The sequence below is a fragment of the Dermacentor albipictus genome, chromosome 1 (genome assembly GCF_038994185.2).
Source record: "Dermacentor albipictus isolate Rhodes 1998 colony chromosome 1, USDA_Dalb.pri_finalv2, whole genome shotgun sequence".
NCBI classification, from domain to species: Eukaryota; Metazoa; Arthropoda; class Arachnida; order Ixodida; family Ixodidae; genus Dermacentor; species Dermacentor albipictus.
In genome coordinates, this window is record NC_091821.1 from 36,508,580 (window position 1) to 36,521,426 (window position 12,847).

General features: G+C 40.8%; 2 protein-coding genes across 7 annotated transcripts in view; both read left to right on the forward strand.

Moving 5' to 3' along the window:
- LOC135901062 (uncharacterized) overlaps nucleotides 1-4,414 on the forward strand; it is a 97,964-nt gene extending 93,550 nt beyond the window's left edge. For all 3 annotated transcript variants that reach the window (XM_065430731.2, XM_065430730.2, XM_065430729.2), the window contains 2 exons: nucleotides 3,864-3,985; nucleotides 4,077-4,414. The gene's annotated coding sequence lies outside the window, so the exon portion shown is untranslated. The remainder of the gene's footprint in view (nucleotides 1-3,863; nucleotides 3,986-4,076) is intronic.
- Nucleotides 4,415-5,214: 800 nt separating this feature from the next.
- Sirt1 (Sirtuin 1) overlaps nucleotides 5,215-12,847 on the forward strand; it is a 55,341-nt gene continuing 47,708 nt past the window's right edge. The window contains exons 1-2 of one of the 4 annotated variants that reach the window (XM_065430726.1): nucleotides 5,215-5,404; nucleotides 6,034-6,168. In XM_065430726.1, the coding sequence (XP_065286798.1) occupies nucleotides 5,248-5,404; nucleotides 6,034-6,168 (292 nt within the window). In that variant the 5' untranslated portion in view covers nucleotides 5,215-5,247. Of the gene's footprint in view, nucleotides 5,405-5,797; nucleotides 5,949-6,033; nucleotides 6,169-12,847 lie in introns of those variants that run through there. The other 3 variants (XM_065430725.1, XM_065430727.1, XM_065430728.1) reach the window with 3 other exon arrangements.

Here is a 12,847-nt window from a genome sequence, read left to right on the forward strand (position 1 = left end):
CCCTACGGGACTCGCGAAACGCTATTGCGTTAGTAATCTTCCGGTGTAAAGTGACGGCCTCAAACGCGCAAATCCTGGCGCCGATCGGATAGCGGCAGTCTGATGCGCAGCAGCCAGTTCGCTTGTACGCTGCCTTGCAGAGGGACACGATGTCGCAGCTTGACATATTGCCAGTCGCTACGTTTGTAGTCCACAAGGCAACAAAGTAGAATCATAGTGCTCGCGAAAAGACTGAGACCAACTCTGACCGTGGAGCTCTCGTCAAAATGGAGTACGTTGTAACGCAAGCAGACGACACTTGCTGTGTGCCGGAAGTGCTTAAGTGTACTGAAAAATTGTTCTTGTGCATTCTCTTTATGCTACTTTCTTTTTATAAAAACAAATGAACTAACGTTCCAACTATTACTAAAATCATTTGTTTACCATAAAGTTGGAAAAATTATCGATCACGTGCCTTGGTCAGCCAGTCGGATAGCTCGCCCCACTGACGTCATATGGGTGATTTCGGTCATATGGGTAGGGGCGGCTTAAAATTCCGCTGAGCAGTGCGCTGCGATCGGCAGCGATGTGCATTTTTAAAACCTTATAATAAATTACATGCTTTACGCAGAGCACTTAGATGTGTCAATTAATGATCAGAAGGACCTACCCTAACGACTCAGTACGTTTGTAGAAAATCGTCAAAAGCGTTTCAGGGTCCCTTTAACAGTCGGTTGTTGCGAAATATGCAGTTAGTTTTGTTATTTGAAAAATACTGAATAGTTCAGTTTTGAATATGGGTACAAATAGTCAGTTTGTAATATTCAATTCGTATCTGAAACTTTGAATATGTGCCCACCCCTAGTTTTTTCAACTATAATTCTGCCACAAAATTTTTGCATTTTTTCTTATTAATGGACAACCTTCATCCAGTAAGCATGGTATAAAGCTTCAGTTCATCTAGTACACAAAAACTAATGATTTCTCATTTTAAGTCCACCAGTTCAAAATGTGCTAAAGTGCAGTGTGACTTTATATCAGGTGACGTCACAGCACATGTCGGTGATAATGAAATGGCATTACAATCCACTGCTGTGTATACAAGTCAGCTCAATGTAGTGGTCCCAGAATGCACCGTGCCATTCGAAGACAAGCAGTCATCTGCTGTGCTGCAGAATTCGTCCTTTCCTTCTGGCTCACTTTACATTTCTTCACGTTCCTTTCTGGATTGAAGGGTTCTCCATTGTCTTAGCGCATAGAGCATCACACTCACCTTTCTGACTTCTAATTTCTTTTTTAAATGCACATTTAGTCTCTGTGGCAAAGTCATCTGCAGCTACTACATTTGGCTGATGTCGCCTGTCATTGGTTGGCCCTGATACTCCCACAAGATCACTACTTCTGATTGCCATGTCACTTTTCATCCAAAGCCACATTGCACTAGGCACCCATTTCAAGCTGGTCATTGTAAAGGATTCCATTATTTTTAGTGAGTGACTGTTTATATTGTGAATACTGGGTCAGTAGCTGCTTATAAAAACAAAAATAAAAGAAGTCCCTAGATGTTATCAACACCAAAGCATGTTTTGGTGCAGTCTTGTATAGCATCAAGGTATTTGAGGATGAGTTTTGATTACAGTTATTTATCAGAAACATATTTTACTCAGTTTGTAGACAAGTAAACATTGTTTCACTGTGACATTAATGCTCTACTACAAGCATTGCATTTTCTCTCATGTCAACATTTATGTGTGATAATATAACAAGTTTATAAATAGCTGCTACCAAGCAAGGTTGGTGATGTTAGCATTAAAGTGGTGAATAGTATACTGAAACTTTGTGAATAATGTTTTTTTTTACAATTACCATACATCGTTTTTTCGCAAAATCAAATTCTTTGTCTATGCGAGCAATGATAGCTTGGCACATTATGAACACATTCCAGTGATACTTATTTGCTGGGGTGGCTTAGTGGTTATGGCGTTGCTCTGCTAAGCATGAGGTTGCGGATCAAATGCTGGCTGTGGCAGCTACATTTCGATGGGGACGAAATGCGAAAACGTGTATCGTGCATTGGATGCATGTTAAAGAATCCTAGGTGGTCAAAATTAATCCCCCTTGAGACTCTGGAGACATCCCTTGTTCGACCAGTGTTGATCCCTTCAAGTGTCCATACTCCCGTGTGCCTCTTTTCTTTAAACATGTAGTAAGTAATTTAATATCAAGGTGGTGGCATACCTTAAGTCTCTATTATCATGGACAAATGAAACATGAATGGGACAATGGGCACAAAACCACGGAGGTTTCGAATGTGACAGCCCTAACCCTTTCTCAATATTCGTATTGGGTTTTGTACCAATATATCCATTGATGAATATAGTTGTCTTGATGCCATGATTCTGGAAACCTCTGAGAAATTTGGTAGATGTTTTGTCATTTCATTCTGTATGGAAAGGGTTGACATTTGCATGATTTGTTTTTGCCTAAATAGAGTTGCCATTGGCTTTATTGAACACCAGAAGTACAGAGGTGCTGTGTTGTTATCTGATCTCCCTGAACTACACACTCCTTACTTTGCTTTCTGCATTGTCTTGTTCACACTTCATTAGTCCATGATAAAGTGTCAACCATGTGTTTATTGTCTGATCTTTGGTGTTAAACCATTAAGAATTTGTATACCTGACTATCTTTCAAGATGTGGTTGTCAACAATTATGTCTGATCACTTGCATAGTGTGCTTTTACTAACATTCCAAATAAGTGTAGAGGGGATTATGCACTCCCGTTAAGACGTACTCTAAGGGACTGTGAAAATCTATTAGTCTTGGCAGAAGTCATCTGCAATACTGAAGATCTGCTTTTCTAAGGGTGCCCAAATGTCTGCGACATGAAACAGTAAACATAACAGCATTAAAACCAAAGTGCAGATTTAAAAAGAGTTATTAGAGTTGTATGCTGCATATTATTGTTTTATGCATCTTGTATGCAATTCTTGCTTGCAAGCGCTGCACAAACCTTTGCAACCCGCCGTGGTTGCTCAGTGGCTATGGTGTTAGGCTGCTGAGCACGAGGTCGCGGGATCGAATCCTGGCCACGGCAGCCGCATTTCGATGGGGGCGAAATGCGAAAACACCCGTGTACTTAGATTTAGGTGCACGTTAAAGAACTCCAGGTGGTCAAAATTTCCGGAGTCCCCCACTACGGCGTGCCTCATAATCAGAAAGTGGTTTTGGCATGTAAAACCCCATATATTATTATTACAAACCTTTGCACTTTAACAAAAAGCAGACGTCTTGCCTAGCTTGCTGAAATATTATTCAGTGCCTTCATGCTGAAAAAAAAAAAATGCACCCAAATATTCAAAGCATTTTCACAGCTGCATTGTGTTCGAAATCTGCTAGTTCTTATGGCTCCTTGGCAATGTCCTCATTATCATTATCTGCCTGCAAGGGAACCATGAAGACCTCCTCAATTAATGCTTTTATACTGCAAGCCCTGAATATTTTCATGTCATGTTGGTACTGGCGTGGATGTTTATGTCCACAGAAGTGTCATTTTCATCTTCTGTAGCTGGAAGAATTGTCTCCTTCAAGTCTGTCCATTCGAGCCTCTCACTGAGACCAGTAGCAAACATCAATGATGGCTGCGGAAATTCGGCTTAACCGAATGTGCGGTTCATGTAAATAGGATTGTCTTCCCCATTGCTCCATGGAAAACCAGCCAAATCTTTAGGTTGTTCCTCATATCCAAAAAGTAGACTTATCCCTGTTTGTCTTAATGAGAGTCTACTGTAATTAATTGTGAAATTTTTTTTGTAGTTGTTAGAGGTGGCCCTATGTGATGCCTACGCTTACCAAGTTCCTTTTTCCCTTTTATTCCTTGCAGAGTGGTGTACTATAGCATTGTGCCAAATCTGTACAGATGTTGAATGGAAGTGGTGCACACTCCAGGACAGCTGTCTCGCAAAATGAGACACCTTAGCTCATTGTTCTTTTGTTTTTTCCAAGGTGAGCTGATACTTTATGCAGTCAAAGTTCTGTTCAGAATGTCATTGTGCATGCTCATCTTGCTGTGAACCATGTTCTGCTGAAACTGCAGGGAGTGAAAGGCTTGTGCTGCAAAGCCCTGGTGGTCCTGACTCTGCTCTTTTCCTTCCTCCGGTGTCTTTGTATCCCCTTGCTAGCTCATACAGGAAGTTTTGCATGTTACAAAAATGCAAAGTATTTGTAATATTTTAAAGTTACCTGCATCTGCATGGTTGATTGGACTGGGTTGTAGTTAAATTTGCTTTTTGAGAACACGTAAATTTTGTAATATGCAGTTACTGTCGTCTTGTTCATGTTTCAGTGTTTTTGGTGTGTATTTGTTGGAGTTCAGCTCTTTCATGTATGGTTTCCGCATGATGTGTGAATAAATGATTGTTCTGCTTGTCTCAACTGACTTGTAACTGTGTTGCACGGCTTTATTTATCACTGATTTATTTAAAATCTGTCTTTTTATGAATGCTTGTTGGCACAATTGGTATTCCTACTTGGACATAACGAAATATAAGCGCAGGTAATGGAACGTACATGCATTCTCCAGCACTTATAGTGTATAGATTTTTTTAGGGCTTGGTGCTTAAAACTTACCCATTGATATCTTTCTGTGTTGCTTTTGTGCACTGATATGGTTACATTTATGGTAGTACCTTTGTTACCAAGTGCCAAAGAGGGAGAGAGTTCTCCCTCCTTGGCATCTGCGTTAACCTTAATTAGTTTTCGCACGCAACAAGCAAATTTTGCCAAATCAACCCTTGCTTATGGTGTGCAATTAGTCTTGTCACTCGGCAACTGCAGTTTTGTATGTTTCGTGAATAAAACCTATCGCGGTATGCATAACTTGTTCCGTGCATTGTTTTCGTCTCATTTTGAGAGCAGCTCATTAATACTTATACAAAAGGGAACCATATCTGGCACAATTTTCTCATGTCGTCTGACACGCCATTTGTCATCGAAAAATACCTCGCCTCCCGACTTTCAAAAACAGAAGGTAAGCGGGCAGAAATATTTGGACACCGTGCTTGAGTTGGTTTCAACGGGGCAATGCGTTTTAATTTTGAGTCAGAATTACTGCTGGAGCGAGAAAAAATAAAATAAAAGGAGCGCCGCGAAAAACGCGCGCGCGCGCGCTCTTGGCCTCTTGGCGCGCACGGCGGCGCCATGCGCCCCCTGACGTCATTGCGACGTAGCCGAGAGTCTGTGCATGCGCAGTGACCACGCTCGCAAAGATGGCGGACCGTCGGGAGGCATTGTGTACTTCACCCGCTTATAAGCGACCTAGGCTGGAAAACGACAGCAATTTGCTCGGATTGAGTATACCAAACGACGTAGTAATGCCCCCGAAAGAGTTTAAGCGGCAGAGGTTTGCGTCGGACGCGGCAAATGGTAAGATTGACCCTTCAAAACCAGCGCTTCCTTGTCCGATAGTCTGCGAGGCCTGCGCTCAGCGCACCAGCAGCCTTGCCCGCTTGGCATACGCTCATTGGATGAGCTGCGCGCGCTAGGCCTAACCTAATGCTGCCCTCCTGGCCGGGGAGGAATGGCCGATCACGGACGTGCTAGGGCTGTCCTGTTGCGGATGCCGCTAGGCGTTGGGGCTCAGCGGCTTGAATAAATCCGAATATAGGTCGAAATTTTCTGCCCTGCCTTATTTTTTTTTCGCTATTGGCGCGATAGCAGTCAGAATTTCTAGTGTACTGTCACGTTGGTTTGTTTACATCGTTCAGCGCCGTGGTTTCATCAGCTGATGACAGTGGTACGGTTGGACCCGTGGTCGACATGCTTTCGAAGCGATTCACTATAACATTATATGGCGTGCTGGCAGTTTAATTTTACGTTAATTTTTCATGTTATTATTTTCTTTTGTATCGCGCCGCTCCATGTGGGGGTCTATTTTTCTGAAGGAGATTTAGGAGGTGTAACGGTACTCGTACGTATTCGCGTGCGCAAGTGTCGCTTGCTGGTAGGTAATCGCTCATCTTCTTCTTCATACTTTTTTTTTTTTGCGTTTGCAGAGGTAACATCATCAAGCGACGCAAATTCTGAAATGTGTAACGGGGATTCCGGTTTTCACGAACTAACCTCCACTACCGGCGGCGATCTCGCCAGCGCTGATGGAGTATGCCCGGATAATGACAACCTTGTGACAGGTGAGCGGTGGCGGCACGCGCGAATCGCGCGTTCATGCGTGCCTTGAAGTGGCGCAAGACCACTCGTAAACATTTTGTGCCGATATTTCGGCGTCAGGATCATGTTAAACGTGTTTAACGGTGATGTTTGTTAAATATGAGTAGGAAATTTTGCCGACTGCGCATTGCCGATTGTGATCAAACGGCCACCGTGGCTGGCGTTTTAGTCATTTTGTGCATTAGTGAATTCAAATTGCGGAAAGTTGTACGTGGAGCTTGTAAATTCGGTGTGCAGCTTGGATCATTAATTTGGACGTGGCCGATCTGATGGCGTAAGCATCTGTTGATAAGTATATTTCGGATATAGATTTTTCGCGGACATTTTGCAAGAAAATTTGCGTTGATTTGCTTACGTTTAAGTTGTTTTACCAGCAAATTGATCTTACTTGAAGTCTTTGCTGTTTAATTCCAGTACATCGTCCATTCTGTGCCTTCACTTTGCTGTAGTTACGGCGGCTTAAATGTTTACGTTTAGTTGTGTTTGCACAAATGGGAAAAAAGAGAATCCTTGCTATCGTGGTCTGCTGAGTGATTCTTGGATTACAACATTGTATGCCACATCATAAAATTTGCAGGTTACGTTTATTTCATTCCTTGTCCTTCAGGCCATTCAAAGCCAAATGTCTTGGCTTACAGCGCCTGTTAGCTTATTGAGGGTATCGAGTTATGTCATGTTGAAATTAGTGGCTTCTAGAGGCCACTTAAGTGCCCTGTGGTTGCAAACATGAAAGCATGGCTGTGTGACCTTATTTGGTGGTTTTCAGCCCATTAGTTCAGCTTTTCATTTGCCAGCATGCACGGCTATTTGGTATGTACATTTTCTTGCAGGCTTTTCAATAAAGTAGATGCTGGTGAGGTTCTTGATTTTTTTTTTTAAGCTTAAAAAGTCCCATCCCTTGTACTCTTCGCTTCATGTTTTGCTTTTTACTAAAGCGCAACTTGTTGCTGGGCATGCTGGGTGGGTACTGATGTTGATATTCTTATTGGCTTTTTACTGCTTCAAGTGTACTTCAGAATGTTTCGTTGAAATTGTCCCTGCTACTTAATTATGCAGTGTCAACATTTCATCTTCAAAATTGACCTCTGTGAATAATAATTTGCTGTTGCTTGTGAATTTCATATCGCAGTCTAGTCAGATTATGCTGAAGCAGGTGTTGTTAGCACATGTTTCTGCATAATTGTCAAAGTGTGCAGAAATGTGTGCTCAGAAATGTGTATGGGAGATCCAAAAATACTGTTCTTTGTAGCTGCTCGTGACGATCTGCCTGCAAGTGTGCTGCTAGTTGACCTGTAGGTGATCGTGAATTGAAGGAGGTGACAAGTAATTACGGTTTCACACACTAGTTTGTGTGCAACAGTGTAGCTGGTTGCTGTAATGGCACCCTACAGCTTTTAAGGTAGCAAGCACTGTTAGCATTTCTAAATATGTACATGTATGTCTAGGGATATGTTCTGTGGTCATGGCATTCTACTACTGAGCATGATGTTGTAGCTTAAATTTCTGGTCATTGCAGAATGCCTCGTGCATTTAGATTTACATTCACATTAGGACAACTCAGATTTGGGTTGTAAAACTTCATCAATTGAAGGCAATGAACACTGTGGCATTAGCGAAGTGCTCACAAGCTAATGCCTTCCATTTTGCTTTGCACAGCAGATGTAGTTTCTGTGCAGAATCTGTTGCAGAATGGCTAATATTTACTAACATTTTGTTCACCTGTATGATGTAACCAAATTGTATACAATACCAATGCATGATCGAACATTGACACATGCCTCCTCTAGCACAATTTACAGCTATGACTTCTAGCATGAACTATTTTTCGACATGGCTGAACAGTGTAACAAAGCATGCAAGGTGTAATAAATATGTCAGTAAAATAAGACAAATTTTTTATAGTTATACAGCACTAGCCAACTTGGGTGCATTTCAGTATATTGGTGTAGCAGCATGACTTCAACATGTATGTAATCGGTGAAAGCGGGCTGTTGGCTAACCTTGCTGTTATTATCAGTCAGCTGCAGATTGCAATTGTTTGTAGTATACTGAAAAAGAAAAAAAATATTATAACATATTGCATGGACTGAAACACGTTAAAGATCAGTTCTGTGAAGCCATAGCTATTCTCTCAAGAGAACATGCTTAGCCACCTGCTTGCACAAGCAGACCAAAGCACCAAGAAAGAATGCTTGTGAGAGCTGGAAGACACTTCATGTGATTGCTTGTCTGCCATATTTTGATCTACGTATTTATAAAATTGTGGCTTCCTGTTTAAGCTCTTCAAAGATCTTGACAATGTGTCATTTTTGGGCTCGTGATGGCACCTCATCAGGTGTATTTTGCCACTTTCTGAATGGTTTGAACCCACAGAGGACATCACTGTTTTTTATATATGTGTGCTAGTAAATACAGGGTGTTTAAGCGAATCAAAATTTTTTAAAGGTTGCCTGTGGCAGATGGCTCAATTCTAGTCTGTGAGCCAATCTACTCAAAGTAGCGGGACACTACTTGCACAAAAAAAAATTTATGCAAAATTGACTTAATTAACATGAATCCACTAATTAACTTGATAGCTAATTATCGTCTGACCCATATTGCAATTTACAAATTCTAGCTGGACTTCGCAAGGCGGATTCACTTGGAACGAATTCTCAGGACAACACCAGTTTCGAGATATAAATTCCCGAATTTTGCGGAGAAATGCATTGGCGTTCCAGTTACTTGTGTGTTTCAGTGCATGAAATGATGTTTTGTAACGGATTAACTGGAACACCAATGCATTTCTCGGCAAAGTTCGGGAATTTATATCTCGAAATTGGTGTCGTCTTGAAAATTCGTTCGAAGTGGATCCGCCTTGCGAACTCCACAGCTAGAATTTCTAAATTGCAATATTGGCCATAATGTCATTAGTTAAAATTTCATTAGTGAATTTTTATTAATTAGTCGATTTTGCATCTCAATTTTTTATGCAAGTATTGTCCGTCGCTTCGTGTAGACCAGCTCATGAACTAGAAATGTGATACTGCCACTGGCAACTTCTAAATATTTTTTAAAATGTTTGCTGAAACACTTTGCATACAGGGGCTGTATTTGTGTACCGAGGTCACGCTATTTGTGACAAGAGATTTTTGCATGGTTAAAATAAGCACAGTATCTACCGTGTAGTGTGGAAATGCAGCATGTTCCCAACCATCAGATGATTAGCTGATTATAGTCGAACATGACGAAGATGTTGACTGTCTTTCGCTCAAGTGAAGACAGTAATGACACTCTAGATAGGAGAAGCCCTATGTTGTGACCACTATTGTTGGTAATCTCTAGTAGTGTGCATAACAGTTGTGAAGAATGCTGCAACCTTTATTACTGTCATTCAAAATAGTGTTTCTTTAAGTTCCAAGGAGGGAAGTGTTGGCCATTCGTTCCTGTAAATAAATGTTTATTCTTTGCTGTACAAAATTTGTAGTCATGTTTGATTTATTGAGTTCACTTCAAACTTGCAGGCATATCATGGATCTGTGTGTAGTCATATTATTAAAGAATTTCGTGGCATAAAGAAAATGAGGCATTATGGTACCATTTTCTTGGAAAGAAAAAGGTACCCTTAAAGCACTCACTCATATTCACAGCTATTGAATAAGTGTGAGTGAGTGTGCCGAATGAGATTCAGTGGCAACATGTCACGGCAGCTGACAGTATATGGCTCTCTGCTACTACTGCACACGAGTCAAGGGGAAAATAAATAAGTGGAGCCAAATGAGATGTATGTATTTTGTACTGTTACTGTGCAGGGTGAGCAGTTGCGCAGAGAGCCTGCAGAAATTGACACATTCCAAACACTTCAAAATTCTTTTTCAATAGCAACCATGTCTGAAGAATCACAGCAAGACTACACAAGCTCTTGCTGAGGTCAGAGAATAGTTAATTTAGGTCAAACTATTAGCAGAATATGAGAGGAAGTACTACCAACAAGTTAGTTTTGTCTTGGGCAAACTTTATAAAATAATTTGCATGCTGGGTTGTCTGGCTTTGAATGGGTCTTGACAATGTGTGATTACTAGTCATTTCTGAGGCATGTAATTGTAGTGGAGCAAGACAAGGAAGTACTTTTTACTGGTAATAATAAATGTTCTTTTTGTTAAATTTTTAACGCAACCATTCTGGTTCTTACAAGTTGTAGCAATTACTATATGTCGAAATATGCCTTTATTAATTCGGTAGTGCACCATGATTCATAATAAAAAGTTTTGTGCCTTGTTTGTGTCTCGTTTTTTTAAGGCTTCAAGAGAGCAGCATATGCCTGCTGCTGTGCTCGAAGGCTGATAACAAAGCACTTAACTGTTGTGCAAGCTATTTTGTGTTGCATACTAGGCTGAGATAGTGTAATGATTCTACTCCAATTCTTTTCCTTGTCACGCTTTGTCAGTGGTTCGAGCTACTCTGCTGCATCATCACCAGGACCATCTGGTCGTGAGCGGTAGATGGCAAGAATTGTGCAAAAGGAATCATTCCATTGTATCGGCTCTAGTCACTGAAATAGGAGTAGCCGGTCAGGTGGTGCTTAGAAGTCGTTTAATCGTCAATGATCACCTTGTTTGGCTTTTTCGACGGAGAAATTTCTTGCAAGTTATGTTCTTGCAGCGAAACTCTGCTTTTCGCTGTAGGTGCATAGACATGCCATATTTATTTTGAAGCTTTCTCTTTGAGGATCTCATATATAATTAAGGTTTGTTGTCACCTCTGCACATCTTATTCTCTGTTACTAAAATCAGTGCCAAGAAAGAGCACGGGCTAATTGTATGCCTAATGGTATAATCTGCATGAATGTTTCAGCTTAATTAATACTGAGGCTTTCTTGAGTACTCTTACTTGGCATTGAAAGGTTGCAGTTTTCAGTGTTGCATAAGGTCATGTTGTGTTTAAATGCTGACACAAATAGTTTACTATGGCATCACTGTTACCACAGCGAGTAAGACCTAAGGCTTTGTGCAACTGCAGATGTACTCTTAAAAAAAAAATGCATATATTTAGCACAGTTAATTTGGCAAAGAAGGAAAAGGCTGGGAAGGCTCTACTCATGCCAGTAGTATGACATGAAATGCAAGTTGCTTATGCCTGGACACTCTTGGCCAGCTACTGTTAACCGTGGTGCATTAGGCTTCTAGCAATCTAGCAATCTAGCATTTGGTGGAATTTAGGAGTGGGAAGAGGCATGATGAATAAAAGAAAGAGTACGCCAACCAAGAACTGAAGAACATTTAGTGAAAATTAAAGAATGTCATGGCTCTCACTCGGGAGCCTTGCTCACAATTGTTTTTCAATAAATTCAGTTCTTGGTTATCGTTCTTTCAGTAATCTTGGTACTGGGCACAAAGATTTACTTTGCTGACACTCTGGAGGAGATGCAGACAAAAATATGTTCTCGATAGGGTGAGGAGTTTCTCAAAATGCTGTAAGACTTCATGGCTGCTTCATTGTTTGCTTTCCATAATGTCGCGTTAAGTGGGGCCTGGTGTGCTCCACCAAAACATCAATTAGTTCTGCAAATCTTCAGTCTGTGCATGCTAAGGGTTTCATATCGCTTACTTTAGTAAAGAGTTAATTGTTTCGGCTTGAAGCTGAATCACTTTCAGAAAGGAAGCTGAATTCCGCTTCTAAGAAATTCTTTTTCACTGCACCACTATTTGTAAACTCCTGTCTTTCATACTAAATGATAACATAGTGATGTGTGAAGCATTTAAATGTACATTAATGAATTACAATAATCACAGTGTTGGCCATTGTTTAGGAAGTGAGACCTTGTTTTATTTAGACCATTTATCAATATGGAGGCTGCAGAGAAGCCAGATAAGATGCAGGCAAGTGAGTGGTATGCCTGGTTCATAAATGCTGGTTGCTGGCATCATCGAGTATAGCATGCTAGGCTCTCAAGAGTGGAAACATGCCTTATGCTGCCTTGCACAGTATCTGTGTGGGGACATGAATGGCCTTTAATGCTTATGAGAACTCTACAGCAGTTCCTGATTTTTATATGTGCATGTGTGCATCCATGCAAAAACGCTATTAATAATCGCTCTGTATCAGCACTGCCTAATGTGCATGTATGTAACGTACATTTACATGCATGCATGTAAATGATTTTATGCGAGTTATCCAAAAGGCATTATATTAACTAATAAATGTTGGGGTTTGATAGCTCAGGTGGTTGAGCGTAACTTGCACATGAAACTACTTGCACTCACTGTGGTCATGATATTAGTAGCCATTGCTCGGAGCACATTCCTCTACATAAAATTACTTTCAGCTAAGCTCACATGACAAATGTAATTAATTGATAGGAGTAGTACGAGTGATGAATATGAAAATTTTAACAAAGATGGGGTAGCTGTGTGCGACAGCATAGCTGTCATAGTCATTTAAAACTATGCTGTTTAGTGCATATGCACTTAGCCAAAAAAAGGTCAGGGCAGCTAGTTTGTATCTATGCCTTTTCGTGTTCGTGAGTGGTCAAAGTGGCACTTCGACCCAAACACACGTGAACATAAAAATGCAACGCTACAAAATGGCAGTCCCGGTGTGACACTAGTTTTGGATGTGGCATGCAAATCGTAGGACACAAACCAAAGTTCATCATATTTAAAC